The 16,822-nt window shown below is 41.4% G+C and overlaps 1 protein-coding gene across 4 annotated transcripts in view; it reads left to right on the forward strand.

Annotated features, from left to right (window-relative positions):
* RANBP3 (RAN binding protein 3) overlaps positions 1 to 16,822 on the forward strand; it is a 380,969-nt gene that overhangs the window by 286,797 nt on the left and 77,350 nt on the right. For all 4 annotated transcript variants that reach the window (XR_011199904.1, XR_011199903.1, XM_069217335.1 and 1 more), the window contains one exon: positions 7,638 to 7,729. Coding sequence is in view for 2 of the 4 variants with exons in the window: in XM_069217335.1 (XP_069073436.1) it covers positions 7,638 to 7,729 (92 nt within the window). In the remaining 2 variants the exon portion in view is untranslated. The remainder of the gene's footprint in view (positions 1 to 7,637; positions 7,730 to 16,822) is intronic.

The following is a 16,822-nucleotide window of genomic DNA, read 5'->3' on the forward strand; positions in this document are numbered from 1 at the left end:
CCGAAAGCCACAAAAATTCTGTCGGTGCCGAAGCCGAAAAAAGATTCTCTCTCGGCGCCGAAAAGTTCCACACCTTCATCCTACACAGAGGAACAAGGAATAAGTGGCCAGATGCACAGATTTGGACAAGAGCTCCAAAGTGTAGAATCAGACTACACACAAAAGAGACTGTACATCCAGCAAGACACAGGGAAGATATCAACCCTTCCCCCAATAATGAGGAAAAGAAGGATCGGACTTCTCAAGGATGACGCACAACCACAAGCCAAAGTGGTTAAAAAAGTCACGCCTCCGCCCTCTCCACCACAACAGGCATCGCCGGCACAAACACCGCCACAAATGCACTCACCAGCGCAAACTACCATAAGTCAAGATAATCAGGATCAAGACGCTTGGGACCTATATGACACCCCAGTGCCGGACAATGATCCCGATTCATACCCCACAAAGCCGTCACCGCCAGAGGACAGTACCTCATACTCGCAACTGGTGGCTAGGGCTGCAGAATTCCACAATGTCCAACTGCATTCCGATCCTATAGAGGATGATTTTTTATTTAACACCCTCTCGGCTACACATAGCCAATATCAATGTCTCCCAATGCTACCAGGGATGTTACGGCACGCAAAACAAATTTTTGAAGAGCCCGTAAAATCAAGAGCCATCACCCCAAGGGTGGATAAGAAATACAAACCACCACCCACAGACCCAGCGTTATTACTTCGCAGTTACCACCTGACTCCGTAGTAGTAGGGGCAGCTCGCAAGAGAGCAAATTCCCATACATCTGGCGACGCCCCACCTCCGGACAAAGAAAGCAGAAAATTTGATGCGGCAGGAAAAAGAGTAGCATCACAGGCAGCCAACCAGTGGCGCATCGCAAATTCTCAAGCGCTGCTGGCCAGATATGACCGCGCACACTGGGATGAGATGCAACTTCTCGTAGACCATCTTCCCCAGGAATACCAAAAAAGGGCGCAGCAAATAGTTGAAGAGGGACAAACGATCTCAAACAATCAAATCCGCTCTTCACTGGACGCAGCCGATACTGCAGCGAGAACAGTCAACACTGCTGTCACCATAAGGAGACACGCTTGGCGCCGCACTTCAGGCTTCAAACCTGAAATCCAGCAGGCTGTCCTTAATATGCCCTTCAACGAGAAACAACTTTTTGGCCCTGAAGTGGACACAGCCATTGAAAAACTTAAAAAGGACACAGACACGGCCAAAGCCATGGGCGCACTCTACTCCCCGCAGAGCAGAGGCTCTTTTAGAAAAACTCCATTTAGAGGGGGGTTTCGTGGCCAACCCACAGACACCACCAGCCAACAAACAAGAACCACACCATATCAGGGTTCATTCCAAAGGGGAGGTTTCAGGGGATATAGAGGGGGTCAATTCCCAAGGAGTAGGGGAAGATTCCAGACTCCACAAACACCTCCACCTAAACAGTGACTTTCAAGTCACACAACCCCTTCACTCAACACCAGTGGGGGGAAGACTAAGCCAATTCTACCAATCTTGGCAGCAGATTACAACAGACAATTGGGTATTAGCAATAATCCAACATGGCTATTGCATAGAATTCCACAAATTCCCACCAAACATCCCTCCAAAAACACGCAAAATGTCACCACAACATTTAGAACTTTTAGGACTAGAAGTTCAAGCACTACTGCAAAAGGATGCAATAGAGTTAGTACCAGTACAACAAAAAAACACAGGAGTTTACTCCCTGTACTTTCTAATTCCAAAAAAAGACAAAACATTAAGACCAATATTAGATCTCAGGACACTAAATACCTACATCATATCGGACCACTTTCACATGGTCACACTACAAGACATCATTCCACTGCTCAAACAGCAAGATTACATGACCACATTAGACCTAAAAGATGCGTACTTTCATATACCGATACACCCTTCTCACAGAAAGTACCTAAGGTTTGTATTCAAAGGAATACATTACCAATTCAAAGTGTTGCCATTCGGAATAACAACTGCACCAAGAGTGTTCACAAAATGTCTAGCAGTAGTAGCAGCACATATCAGGAGACAACAGATACATGTGTTTCCTTACCTGGACGATTGGCTAATCAACACCAACACAGTAAAAAAGTGCACAAACGACACCACATATGTCATACAAACCCTTCACAAACTGGGTTTCTCCATCAACTATACAAAATCACACCTCGAACCGTGTCAGACACAACAATATCTAGGAGCAACCATCAACACATCAAAGGGAATTGCCACTCCAAGTCCACAAAGAGTGCAAGCATTCCACAAGGTAATAAGTGCTATGTTTCCAAACCAAAAGATACAAGCAAAATTTGTGCTAAAACTTCTAGGCATGATGTCATCATGCATAGCCATTGTCCCAAACGCAAGACTACACATGCGACCCTTACAACAGTGCCTAGCATCACAATGGTCACAGGCACAGGGTCAACTTCAAGATCTGGTGTTGGTAGACCGCCAAACATACCTCTCGCTTCTATGGTGGAACAGCAACAATTTAAACAAAGGGCGGACATTTCAGGACCCAATGCCTCAATACGTTATAACAACAGATGCTTCCATGACAGGGTGGGGAGCACACCTCAATCACCACAGCATTCAAGGACAATGGGATGTACACCAAACAAAATTTCATATCAATTACCTAGAACTGTTAGCAGTATTTCTAGCGTTAAAAGCCTTTCAACCCATAATAACACACAAATACATTCTTGTCAAAACAGACAACATGACAACAATGTATTATTTAAACAAACAAGGAGGAACACACTCAACACAATTGTGCCTCCTAACACAAAAAATATGGCAGTGGGCGATTCACAACAACATTCGCCTAATAGCACAATTTATTCCAGGGATCCAAAACCAACTAGCAGACAACCTTTCGCGAGACCACCAACAAGTCCACGAATGTGAAATTCACCCCCAAGTTCTGAACAAGTACTTTCAAATTTGGGGAACACCCCAGATAGATTTGTTCGCAACAAAAGAAAACGCAAAATGCCAAAACTTCGCATCCAGGTACCCACACCGCGAATCACAAGGCAATGCTCTATGGATGAGTTGGTCAGGGATATTTGCATACGCTTTTCCCCCTCTCCCTCTCCTTCCATATCTAGTAAACAAGTTGAGTCAAAACCAACTCAAACTCATACTGATAGCACCCACATGGGCAAGACAACCTTGGTATACAACTCTACTAGACCTTTCACTAGTACCGCATGTCAAACTACCCAACAGACCAGATCTGTTAACACAACACAAACAACAGATCAGGCATCCAAACCCAGCATCATTGAATCTGGCAATTTGGCTCCTGAAATCCTAGAATTCGGACACTTAGACCTCACACAAGAATGCATGGAGGTCATAAAACAAGCTAGAAAAGCTTCCACTAGACACTGCTATGCATCTAAGTGGAAAAGATTTGTTTGCTACTGCCATACCAATCAAATCCAACCATTGCATGCCTCTACAAAGGACATAGTGGGATACTTACTACATTTGCAAAAAGCGAATCTCGCTTTTTCATCTATAAAAATACACCTCGCAGCAATATCTGCTTACCTACAAACTACTCATTCATCGTCTCTATTTAGAATACCAGTTATTAAAGCATTCATGGAAGGGCTACAAATAATTATACCACCAAGAACACCACCAGTTCCTTCATGGAACCTTAACATCGTCTTAACAAGACTCGTGGGTCCACCTTTCGAACCCATGCATTCCTGTGAAATGCAATATCGAACCTGGAAAGTCGCATTTCTCATTGCAATCACATCCCTCAGAAGAGTAAGTGAAATACAGGCATTTACCATACAAGAACCATTTATTCAAATACACAAAAATAAAATAGTTCTAAGAACAAATCCAAAATTTCTACCAAAAGTAATCTCACCATTCCATTTAAATCAAACAGTAGAATTGCCAGTGTTCTTCCCACAACCAGATTCAGTGGCTGAAAGGGCACTACATACATTAGACATCAAAAGAGCACTAATGTACTACATTGACAGAACAAAGCTAATCAGGAAAACAAAACAACTGTTCATAGCTTTTCAAAAACCACACATAGGAAATCCAATCTCTAAATAAGGCATTGCTAGATGGATAGTCAGATGTATTCAAACATGCTATCTTAAAGCCAAAAGAGAATTGCCTATTACACCAAAGGCACACTCAACCAGAAAGAAAGGTGCTACAATGGCCTTTCTAGGAAACATTCCTATGAGCGAAATATGTAAGGCTGCAACCTGGTCTACGCCTCATACATTTACTAAACACTACTGTGTAGACGTACTAAATGCACAACAAGCTACAGTGGGCCAAGCTGTACTAAGAACATTATTCCAAACTACTTCAACTCCTACAGGCTAAACCACCGCTTTTAGGGGAGGTAACTGCTTTATAGTCTATGCGAAACATGTGTATCTGCAGCAACATATGCCATCGAACTGAAAATGTCACTTACCCAGTGTACATCTGTTCGTGGCATTAGTCGCTGCAGATTCACATGTGCCCTCCCGCCTCCCCGGGAAGCCTGTAGCCGTTTAGAAGTAGATCTTAAATCTTAAACATTTGTACATTTGTAAATAATTATTATAAACTTTTTATGTACATACGTATTCACTCCATTGCATGGGCACTATTTATAGCAAACAACTCCATCCTCACCCTCTGCGGGGAAAACAATCTAAGATGGAGTCGACGCCCATGCGCAATGGAGCCGAAGAGGGAGGAGTCCTTCGGTCCCGTGACCAAAAAAGACTTCTTCGAAGAAAAACAACTTGTAATACTCCGAGCCCAACACCAGGCAGCGGACTGTGCGAAACATGTGAATCTGCAGCGACTAATGCCACGAACAGATGTACACTGGGTAAGTGACATTTTCATTCTCCAGTATTGGTATCTTTCATAGATTCACATGAGACCTGCTCCTCTCCATAGAGGCTCTCAATATTTATCTCACTTGTGCTGGAAAATCTGAGAGACTGAAGCTTCTGTGGCGAGTGTTCTAAAGGGTGCTGTCGCTTGGCTTGCTGGACTTCAGGTCTTTTCAAATTATGTGAATAAGCTGTGAAAGTGAATGCACTTTAACATTACTTTATATGTAAAATCTCTCTTCTTTGCTGTTTGATAATACTGTGGGACTCCCGCTTCGACAACTGGGAATGATTTGAGCAAGTGATTCTATGAAACATTCCAATACCAGAGAACTATAGTTACAGGCGAGTAACTCATCTTCAGCTTCCTTCCCTTCTTGTGGGTTGGTCCCTTGACCTTCCTCATCTTGGTGTAAAGAATGCTAGCACGTAATGATGCATGTGTATATCAAGCTTTGGCATGTTATCTCCTGGGTGTCTGCACACCCTTCCAAGTTCCACTTTCCACCCATCACTGTGAATTGGGAACCTGATTGATGTTTTAAAATACGTTTTGGATTCCTACCTAGAGATGATGGTATTCAATTGCTTACTAATTCGAAGGAGTGCCCCCCACCTCTAATGCTAAAAAAAAAAAAAAAAAAAAGAAGAAAAAACATTTGCTGTATAAATGCAGTTACTCATGACTAATTGATGTGAGAGTTGTGGGCATTTTTTTTTCAGTGATTTTGAAGAGTGAATGTGATTACTCTGTGCATGATTTATGCTTGATGGGGTTAGAGTTTTGCTCAATAGAAAGGGTTATTGACTAAAAATAATACCCATTAGCTCTTAGTAAAATGGGCAGGTATTGATCCTATGAAATTTGTTTGAAACCTTCTTAAATCCTAGGACTAACATCAGTGGAAAATTAGATAAAATTATGAATGCAGACGTGTTTAGAGATTATTCATTAATTCCGTGAAATCTATCTGAACCTTAAGCCCATTTTGGAAGGACTTATCTTTGAGTTGGAGTTTGCAGTTCATAAAGAGTACGCTATCCTTTTGATTCTTCAGAAGCATCTATATTGCTGCCTAAAGCATTTATATACGTGGACTGGAAGAGTATGCCAATGAAGGTTTAATTCAATATAGTATGCTGTTCTCTTTGATGCATAGCATACAGATTTTTTTTGCAAGTCAAAAATATTCTCATTTAGCATGGATCAATGAAGTTAACAAAGCTATATTGATTTTATGTAGTGCTTTATGCGAGACTCATCAATTTGAAGAATTGACAGAATTAAAGACAGAGATGGAATATGTTGGAAGTAACACGGGGGAAGGATGTGTGCAAGATAGAGAGAATGAGTCTTAAGCATGGAGGACCTTTCAGCAAAATACTAGTCACTCTGCACCGTTCCTCTTCTTACTAAATACGTATTTCTGTAGCTACAGCTGAATTTGGTGAAAGGAAAAGAGAGAAGGGGTCAAACTCATTTCAGTTGAAGCTTGGCCTTCTACAGTGGTTTTCTGGGTTAGCAGAAGAAGTTCTCATTAGGTGTTGAAGACCTTGCATTAGCTGTTGCCCAGTCGGTTGTGACGTGGACTGGGCTTTCAGTGCTCCAAACCCTTGCCATCTTCTGCCTCACTGCCATCTAAGGTGAGGCTAGTTATCCCTGCGGGGGCTGGATCTCATAGTGGAACTCATTTAGCACTTGTGAAGAGTGCATGTGAATCACCACTCCCATTTTTCTGGATTAATATATAGAAAATAATAGTTTTCAGACTTGTGATATACAAGTAGACATCTTCTGCTACAGTAAAAGGAGAGACTGACTCTTCAGTGCATTGTAATTCAGGCAAGGTTTTCTAATTAAGAGGTATGAAGTACCTGAGATAATAATGAAATATGATCGTATCCTTCCTTTCAACACAGGTTTCTGATAAATGTTGCTTTTTCGTGTCATGCTTCTGCTCCTCATCTGCAGAAACATGGAATACCCCCTCGTATCAGATCTTCTTTTTTTTTTTTTTTTTTTTTTTTTTTTAACCTAAAGCCACAGCGCATGAATTGAGTAGATTTCAAAATCTGATTGCTCTGTATTCTGCTCCCAAGCATTTTTCTCTCTCCCTTCAAAAGCGTGTGCTTTAACTTGGGATCCTGGAGGAATATGCGCCATAGGGTGATAAGGTTTCACAGCATGTGATTTTATGTTCTATTTTATTACCCACATCAAAGTCCAAATTAATTTTTTTTTTTCTCAGATATGGAATGCTGATAGTGAAGGTAACATTTTACGGTTAATTTGATATTTTTCATCAATATGCAAAGAAAACATTCAAAAGCTAAGTTTTTTGCTCATTAAGTGAAGTACTGAAAATAGATACTACTTATTTTTCCAATAACAATAACTAATAAAAATAAGAACTATTTGGCTTGGTGAAACAGAGCTGCTATGGTCTTGCCATGATAGAATCCACTTACAAGGAAAGGAATGCAAATAAACTATTTCTACCCAGTATTGCAGTTCAGTTTCAAAATTGCGCATTGCTTTGATGATCCCAATTCACAATGTGACACTGTGGTCATGCAAGGTAACTGTTCACAAAAGAACAAAAATTAGTTTGGAGCCTGAATTTTCTTTTCCAGCAGTGCCATCACTAAGGTCAGGATCGTCTTTGTTGGCTGGAGATCAGTTTTCTACTTGTGCATAATGTTGTGAAATCTGTGTTGTTTTCAGCTAGGAGATGTAAGTGAAGGCTCATCGGATGGACAGACTGCAGTTGACAATCCTTCTGCGACAAACTACTTCCTGCAGTGTATCAGCCCCAGGTGAAACTTGATGCTAAGAGTTTTTACACTAACTTTCAGGTCCAGCATGGTAAAAATGAGACTAGGAACTTTTTCAAATGGACAACTAAAAAAAAGTATAAGTATTTACACAACAAATAGACCAGATTTTGTGTCATATTTGATTAAAATTATAGTTTTTTTGTAAGCATTTTTTTTCACAAAAGCAAGTCTAGCAAGGTTATTGGCTTTTAAATGTCTATATGTTGCTGTAAGCGGGTATGTTGGTTACGATTTAATTTCCATATTTCTAGACCACATAGATACTAAAAAAAAATGGGTTTCTGACAATGAAGGCAGGTGTATTTTTTTTTTTTTTACATTTTCCTCATTAAATTCCCCCAATTCCACCGAATACTTATTAGTTTGAGATTTTGCTTCCAGGAATTTTAATCCTATCAGTTTGCTTCTCTTCACTTCTGGCTGTTGGTTTTTGCTATATTTATTATACTCCAGTCATGCCGTGGGTGGAGAAGAGGCTTTTTCTTTTACTATTTCACATCTAATTTCATATCATCTGGTGTCCTTAAAGTGCCTTGTATGCACCCATGTCATTCACAGTTTCTTCCCAACAGCTCTGAACGTAATACAAGATTTTAACAGTTAGGGATCCTTGCACATAGCAGTCTTGATGTTTAAGGTTTTGCAGGTTCAAATACTAAGTTGCAAGGCAGCCCTTTTTTTATTTTGTTTTATATCTAAGCCTTAACTTCTTCCCCCCATTTAGTAACCAATTAAAATGTGAGCCGACAAAATTGTACTAATGCAGTAATCCCAGTTTTTGGATCTTTAATGACATTCCTGAACCTTCCTTTGATGCTCATTGTCGTCCTTTAAGCCTACTTTATTTAGAAAGCACCCCTGCAATGACCAGTTCACTTTTTAAGGACCTTAAATGGGCCAGCACTGCGTGCATATTTGCTTTCCGTTTCCTGGGGTGCCTGCATCTGGTTTCTGTACCTATTTATTAGTTTGGATCTACTGTTGATTAACCAGGACGCAACCAAATCCTCTGAAAAGGGATTTGGCTTCACCTAATACCTTGCACAGTTGGTTGGTAATATGTTGAAATCTTACATTAAAAAAACTGCCATTCTTTCCTCTGCTTTTCTTCTGTAATATTAGTAAATGGGGGCTGCTTGGGTTCATTGAAGTTTTTATCTTGATTTCTCCTACAGAGCACTTCCGTAGCCTGCACTAAAATAGTAAATGTAAGAATGCAATAAACAAAAACTTTATCGGAGGCACCAGTTTTTTTTTATCTGCCTGACAACGAAACAAGACCACCTTCTCTTTTTCCCACCATTGGTGCACTGTAATATTTTAAGTATTTGGCATAAAATGTGTTGGTACTAGAAAGAAGGTCTGTCTTCCTATAATGTAAGTTTTCCAAAATTCACAAGTATTTGTTTGTGGGCGTTGACATTTTTATTTATTTATTTATTTAATTATTTATGTATTAATTTCCTTTTGGAGTGCAAACCACGTAGGACTTTGATGCAGCACTGTGTTTAACCTGTTTACGACATTTTGTGAAAGAAGGTGATCATGCCATACAAGTGAACGATTAGATTATACATGATTCATTGTTGATCTTACATCCTTTGTTTTCTACAGTGTCCGCTTGGAGTACCAGGTGGTGACTGATCCACCTTTGTTTCAGAGAACCAAAAGGGGTTTCCTAATAGAAAGACCGATCCTTAATCAATTTTAACAAGGGTCTTCGAGGCAGGTTGGAGGCCTTTATCTTATTTGTGGCTTTCATGGACCTCACTTTGACATCACTGGCTGCACTGATAATCATAACCTTTGCCATCAGCATCATAGAGGTCTCTGGACTTTTTCATTCTGTGAAATGTTCTCATGCTCCACATTTGCACTGATTTTTTAGACTACTCTTGAGCTCCAAAGTAGGTTAAACGACCAGTATGGTGAAGATGTACTACTTGTTGCAGTGTCTTCTGTTATCTATTGGATTCATGAACTTCTTCAATTACACTTAGGCATTGAAGACATTATATTAAGATAGATGGCCTGAATGCTTACCTTCTACATTAGAACTAGGAAGAGGATCTCATTTGGGAGCTAAGTGTAATCACAGAATGGGCAACACCATGTACAGTATAAAGCATGCGTTGGTGAGGCTTTATTTTTGGTGATTTGTTCTGCAAGCTGTCAGTAATATTTGAATTGCAGCACAAATAAATGGCCTTCTCCTTCAGCTTCTGTGAGGTTATAGTAGTCCTCTCTTCTTCAACTGTTCTTGTTCCTTTCAGCTTTCACAACAAAATAACTAGAACTATAGCAGATTTTGAAGTAGTTTTGTGGATGCAATGGACTGTGAGCTTTTGTAATAAATCCCCCATAATGTATTTCTTGCTGAGGCATCAAAGATAGCCATTATCTGTGTTCCATCCCACCTATTTGTTCCATTCTCTCCTTAATATTAGGATCTTAATATTTAAGTATTAATACATCGCTTACTTTACTTTGTAGGACAAAATAATACTTTTCAGACTCCTTTAGTGAGTTCGGTATTCTACATCAAAAGAACATCTTGGAGACCTCTGATCACCAAGATGTCCGATATTTTGCAATCCACTACAATAGGACCCTTAGTAAGCTATAGTTTCACATCAAACCACTCTAATTGTGAGAAACAGTTCACCCCAGAGCACAGGGCTGTACATGTCATTATACCAGCACAGTCTTATCTGCAGTTGCATCGGTAATGGTACCATGGACAAAAAGTTAGTATCTCTAGGGGCAGCACTTCAAGGTAACTTCACAAGTTCTCCAGCATTGGATCCTTGATTGGACGTTTCATTTATTCCCCATCATTGACCTGGTAAGCTTTGCTAAAATGTTATTTGTAAAGCAGTAAATACTCTGACACCGCAGACTACACTTCAACATATTTGGTGTAGACTATTTGAACTCAATTTGTTAAAGAGACCTCTGTATCTCAGATCATCTACCACAAGTGGAGTTGAGATAATCCTCTGACAGGGCTCTCTATTTTTCAGGATTTTGTGAAGCTTCCTGATTCCAGTCTACTGCTACAGGCAAAGACGATACACTTCTGGATTATTTCCTTCCCTTTTTCTCAGCAGTTATGATATGTAAAATGACATTCTTTATTAAAACATGCCTCTGCTGTGTGCAATCTGCTGCTGACGGGGATTGTAGAAACTAAATAGTTCCCTTATGATTTATAAGAGAAACTTAAAAAAGAAGAGGGCCTCGCTAATTTAGGGAGGATCTGTCCTAGAAAGGAGTGCTTGTCTTTCCGAGCTTTTCTGTAAACAGAGCTGTAAATCTTTATTGCAGCATCTCCTTTCCACCGCCTCTCATGCTGGAAAAGACCAGCGGTTGTGCTCTGCAGCTCTGAGAGGGCAGGCGCACTCTTTTCTCTACACATTTGACAGCCATAGCTAGGCTTGCAGGTTTTTCCTCCTCCCAACAGTTAAAGTTTCTTTTGCCAGTAAAAAAAGCAATACAAGCAGGCGCACCAGTAGTGCTATTCCATGAGCTTGGTTGGTTGATGGTGCTGGAGGGGTGAGAGTAGCGGATGGCTGTGGGCAGACTCGGGAGGGATAATCAGCGAGCCAGCGCCTGGACAACAGCTTCGGATGGCCGGACCATGCTGTGAGTAGCCTTCTCGCTATCAGTTTTGGGGGTGGCTGCCAGACATGGGGATTTCCAAACCTCTCCTTCGTCTGGCTCTCTACCCTATGGGGCAGGAGAGGCGAGGATCCTGTGAATGGGGCTGCCCAGGGAGAGGCTCATATCACACCGCCAGGGCACAGGCATGTGAAATGGGCACTCTGTTTCATCTTCCCTGCTGCATACCAACTTTCCTCTTCTGGCACCGCGCTCCTCCGACAGTGGGCTTTGACTGAGCTCTTTCTTAATGACTTGATTTAAACATACGTGCGTGTTGCTTTGCTTGAGCGCACAGCAGATTGCACCCAGAAACCCAGTTGGGAGGCAGATAAACACTTTCGGCATTTGCTTCATATTTAGGGGACTTGACAGGGTTTACCGGGATGTTGGTTAACATTACTGAACCAGTCCGTCGTCTGCGGCCCCATTTGCGGTGCCCAAGAAAATAAAGCCATTTAATAGCATTTTTCTTTGATTTGTTATTTTAGAAAGTCATTCAACAAAACTGCAGTGTTGCACTGGAGGAGTAGTGAGCATAGCGTGTGAGGCATACTTTGGGATATCTTCTAGCTCCTACATGGCTTTTATGTTTTATAGGATAACGAGTAATAATAGTATTGTTCTATAGCAAATACTGCTGCAGGAGGCACGCAGTTTCTTAGTAAGCTGGGAGCAACGTTCTTCCTCTGTGATCAGAAGCGAAAGCGGAACAGACATGAAACATTCACCAGATTTAGCACCTCCAGGACCTGCGGTGTCTGTGGCAAACAATTGATTGCCTCTTTTGAATAACAATTCATTAGGAACAGATCTCTCCGGGTGTGTTACATTACATAGGAAAGCCATGAATTGTCATATAAATCCTGAAAACAGTTGCATATCAAAGAACAGTAGGGCACAACTCTTGCCAGCAAATGCAAACGTTAATATAATTTACTTCTAGGTTAGCAAAATAGCTCAATGGGTTAGTGCGCTTGGTGTGTGCAGCAGGTTAAAGGTTTGAATTTCAGCAGCTTTTCATACTTCTGTTGTCCTTAAAATGAGTACTGTTGGGTTACACTAATAATAATTTTAGTGGTGTGAAACTATAAGCAGAGCATTAAAGTCTACTAGATCTGTGGCTCAGTTGCCAACCCAGTCCATACTTTTACTTTTTCTGGTACTTGTAGTTATGGATTTAAAATGGAATAACCAGGCCTTTAAGTGCCAGGATTGAAAGACTTTATGAACGACTCAAATATGGGCGTTCTTAGTTTGAGAGTTGTTTACCACACTGTTAGTGCAAAGCTCGTAAGTTGCCCACGTGTGAGAAGCCCATCCATGCCACGTTTTTGGTTTGCATTGTGGCACCTGTAGTCTTTTTTTGTCTGTTTTGAAATCGTCACTACAAGTCCTAGAAGGCAAAAAAATAACATGGCCTACAAAAGGTACTCATGCATAGACTTGGGAAACTTGAGTGTATGATAGCACCATGTAAAACACACAAATGTAGTAATACAAAATATTTTGCTTCTTTTAAACATGTAATGATTGGGTTTCCCTGGGTACTCTCCAGATCCTAGGGGTGTAGTGTTTAAATGAGCCTTGGTCCCCCTTTATCTTCATTGTGGGTTAACAAGTGTTGGTCAAAGGTAATTTGTGTACCATATTTGGTGTTGTGATTCCTTCTGCCCTGTTGTAAATAAACAGCCTATGAACTTACACCCCAGCCTTTGTGTTTTACTGAAGGCCGTCATACCCTGTTTCTCCAACTGTTTTCATTATAAGCATTCATCCACTGTGAAGTGCTGGTCTGTCTGCTCTTAAGCTATACCTAGTGGATATGTTGAGGCCAGAGTGTTGTATACTATTTACTTCCATTGTTCAGCATTCTGGGCCATGATTCTCTTTCTGCCATCCATCCTAAAGATATTTAAACCCCCTAACCAAACTATAATTTCCCTACTTTCTGAATTGCACCACTCACCTGAGGATACCTCATATCTCCACTCCCCCATGCTTTCATCAGGCATGATGTTGCAACCACAAGTCATAAGTGCGTAAATGGCTTCTGTAATTCAGTACGTCACATAATTCCACTGCACAAATATACTCCACACATTTCCACAATTAACACTTCCAACACAACCCACATAATTCCACACCACATACATTGACTACACTCCAAACTAAAACACAACACATAGGCAAAGACATTGTCATTCACAACGCCAATGACTCTAACTCTTGCAATTGCAATAACTATTGCATGACATGTGATCCATGATAATTCATTTTAGCTTTGGGTAGTCCCTTAACTGGGCTTTCTCTAACGCATTTCTTTCTATAAGCTGTAAACCCCACAAATGAATTGCCAGTTATGTGAATTGTAGCTTGGCTAGGGTTGAATTAAGCAGATGGGGCAACACAATATCCTCCTGACAGGTGATTGGATTGTGCACATTATCAGGATACCAAATGCAGAATCCTTTCCATTGTAATTAAATAACAGTCTTGGTAAGGAAAGTTACACTTTTTTCAGTATTTCCATGCAGGGTGATGGAAGAGTCACATGACCATACTATCTCTCTTCAGAGCCAAGCAGCCAAATCCAGTGATGTTCAAGTCTGATGTTGAATATGTCCCTGAAGCCTAAATAGTAGGTCTGGTAGCACGGAAGTCCTATATGTGATTCCATGGCCATTTAGAGAAGGTCAGGGTACCACCAATGCCAGAGCTGATCTTCCACTATTAGTATCATTTTGCTGGGTATCTCTTTGGGACGTCACTATTTCTGGGGAAAATAGCAGAATTGGTGGAAATTATTACAGAAGCAAACTTAGCTAATTGATCAAAAGAGCATTCCCAAGAGACTTGTTCTGGTAGCCTGGATGTGAAGTTTCAGCATTTGTTTTGTTCTATGTCCTTGTGAAGAAGTCTACAGAATGTGTTCTCCATTCTTTGAAAATGCTATTTAAGACATCATCGCGTAGGACCCATTTGTGACACTCTTTAAAGAAGGGCCTGTGACTCTGCTTGTTGATTCTTCATTCCTGTAATGTGCAACTTGCAGTGTTAGTTTTTTGACCCTGGCTCTGTGCTTGATGGTCTATGCTTCCACAGAAAGTGGTCTAGAGCTAGTACCTCTTTGCCTGTTCAGATAGTGTGTGGTGGGTAATGGGTGGTTGTAGGAAGCTGGCCTGGTGAGTGGTGGGTACCTTTGGTACTTACACCTTATACAAGGTCCAGGTATCCCCCCTCAGTGAAGTGTAGACAGTGTCTGGAAGCCAGGCTCTCTAGAGGTAGCTGTGGATGAGCAGCCAAGGCTTATCTAGGAGACATGCAAAGGTCATGCAATACCACTAGAGTCCCACAGTACTTACGCACAAGGAAGAAAACACTTGTTTGTACAAAAATAAAGGCACTTTATTTTTGGAACACAGTATTAGAAAATAGTAGAGGCAACCCTCCAATAGGAAAGCCATGGTTCCACCCGAAAAAGTTATTGGCGACCGGCCGTTGGGTGCGGCGCCGAAAAAGGCCAAGTCACCCCATCAACAGGCCATGCCTGTTTCGGTGCCAGAGTCGAGCAAAAGAATAAAAAGCTCCGCCTCTGAGCCGAGCTGATGCCTACAATCTTCAGATCCGAAATCACTGCGTCTGGCTTCGGAGCCGAAACCTCGGCTAATGTCTTCAGGACCGAAAAAGCTCAGAACCGCTTCGGAGCCAAAAACATCCTTCTACACAGAAGAGACAGAACTTTCGAGCTGTTTAAAATATATGCCCAAAACAGCCAGAGAACAACCCTCTAAGGGCACAAAAACATAGAGGAATCTGATATTGAAACAGTTTTGGAGGTTATGGACAGTAAGCAGAGAAGAATACACATCCACAGAGAGACTGGAAAAATTATTGCTTCTCCACCTCCACAGACTAAAAGAAAGTTGCCATTTCAAGAGACTCTTGATTCTGCTCCACCACCAGAAAAAGATTTTAAGCGAAAGGCAAAGCCATCACCTCTCCAACTTTCTCCACCACATTCGCCACAGCTTTCTTTTTCTCCACCACCATTTACTACCCCACCACCACTACAGTCACCATCACACTCCCACACCTACTCCCAGGGAGAGACAGTGGACCCTTGGGACATGTATGACTCGGACCCTATACCATCCAATGATCCTGTTCGTTATCCTACTAAACCATTACCACCAGAGGATAGTACAGTTTACACCTAAGTCCTATCTAAGGCAGCTGCATACCATGGGGTCCAAATGCAGGCAGAACCTAAGGAAGAGGATTTCTTTTTTTAATACATTATCCTCTATCCATAAACACTACCAGTGCTTACCAGTGCTTCCTGGTATGCTTAGACACGCAGATGACATATTCAAAGAACCAGTCAAAGCTAGGGTTCTAACCCCAACAATTGATTAAAAAAAAATATAAGCCTGTACCAACAGACCCAGTCTACATTATGCAACAACTGCCACCAGATTTTATTGTGGTCAGTGAAGCCAGGAAATGGGCTAATTGTCAGTCTTCAGGAGATACCGCACCCCCTGACAAGCAAAGTAGGAAGTTTGATGCTGCGAGGGAAAAGGGTAGCTACATAAGCAGCCAACCAATGTCATATTGCCAATTCCCAGGCCCTGTAGGCAAGATATGACAGGGCGTATTGGGATGAAATGCAATAATTCTTGCAGTATCTACCCAAGGAACACCAAAAGAGAGCGCAGCAAATCATAGAAGAGGGTCAGGCTATTGCAAATAACCAAATTAGATCTGCCCTAGACGCAGCTGACACTGCAGCTAGAAGTATTAATACTAGCGTTACAATCCAACGACACGCATGGCTAAGGTCCTCGGGTTTTAAATCTGAAATGCAGCAGGCAGTGCTTAAAATGCCTTTTGATAAACAGCTTCTCTTCGGACCAGAAGTAGATACTACTATTGAGAAACTCCAAAAGGATTCAGATACTACCAAAGCCATGGTAACTCTATATACCACACCTTGTCGGGGTTCCTTTCGGAAACAACAGTTTTGGGGAGGTTTTAAACCCCAAACTACAGAGGCTTCCACCTCCCATCCAAAACAAACGCAACAGTATTTTGCAAGAGGGTCATTTAGAGGCTCTTAAAGAGGATAAAACTTCAGAGCCAGAGGAAAGTTTACTGCCTCAAAGAGTGCTACCACATCCACAAAACAAAGACTTCCCAAACATCCCACAATCCCACACGTCTCCTGTGGGAGGAAGACTGCAACAATTCCACTCTCACTGGCAAAACATCACCACAGATCAGTGGGTACTCTCAATTATCCACAGTGGTTATTGTCTAAAACTCATCTCAACTCCACCAAATATTCCCCCTCGTTCTCAGACTCTCTCCAGAACACACTCTTCTACTAAAACAAGAAGTATAATCTCT

Source organism: Pleurodeles waltl, chromosome 12 (genome assembly GCF_031143425.1).
Source record: "Pleurodeles waltl isolate 20211129_DDA chromosome 12, aPleWal1.hap1.20221129, whole genome shotgun sequence".
Classification (NCBI taxonomy): Eukaryota; Metazoa; Chordata; class Amphibia; order Caudata; family Salamandridae; genus Pleurodeles; species Pleurodeles waltl.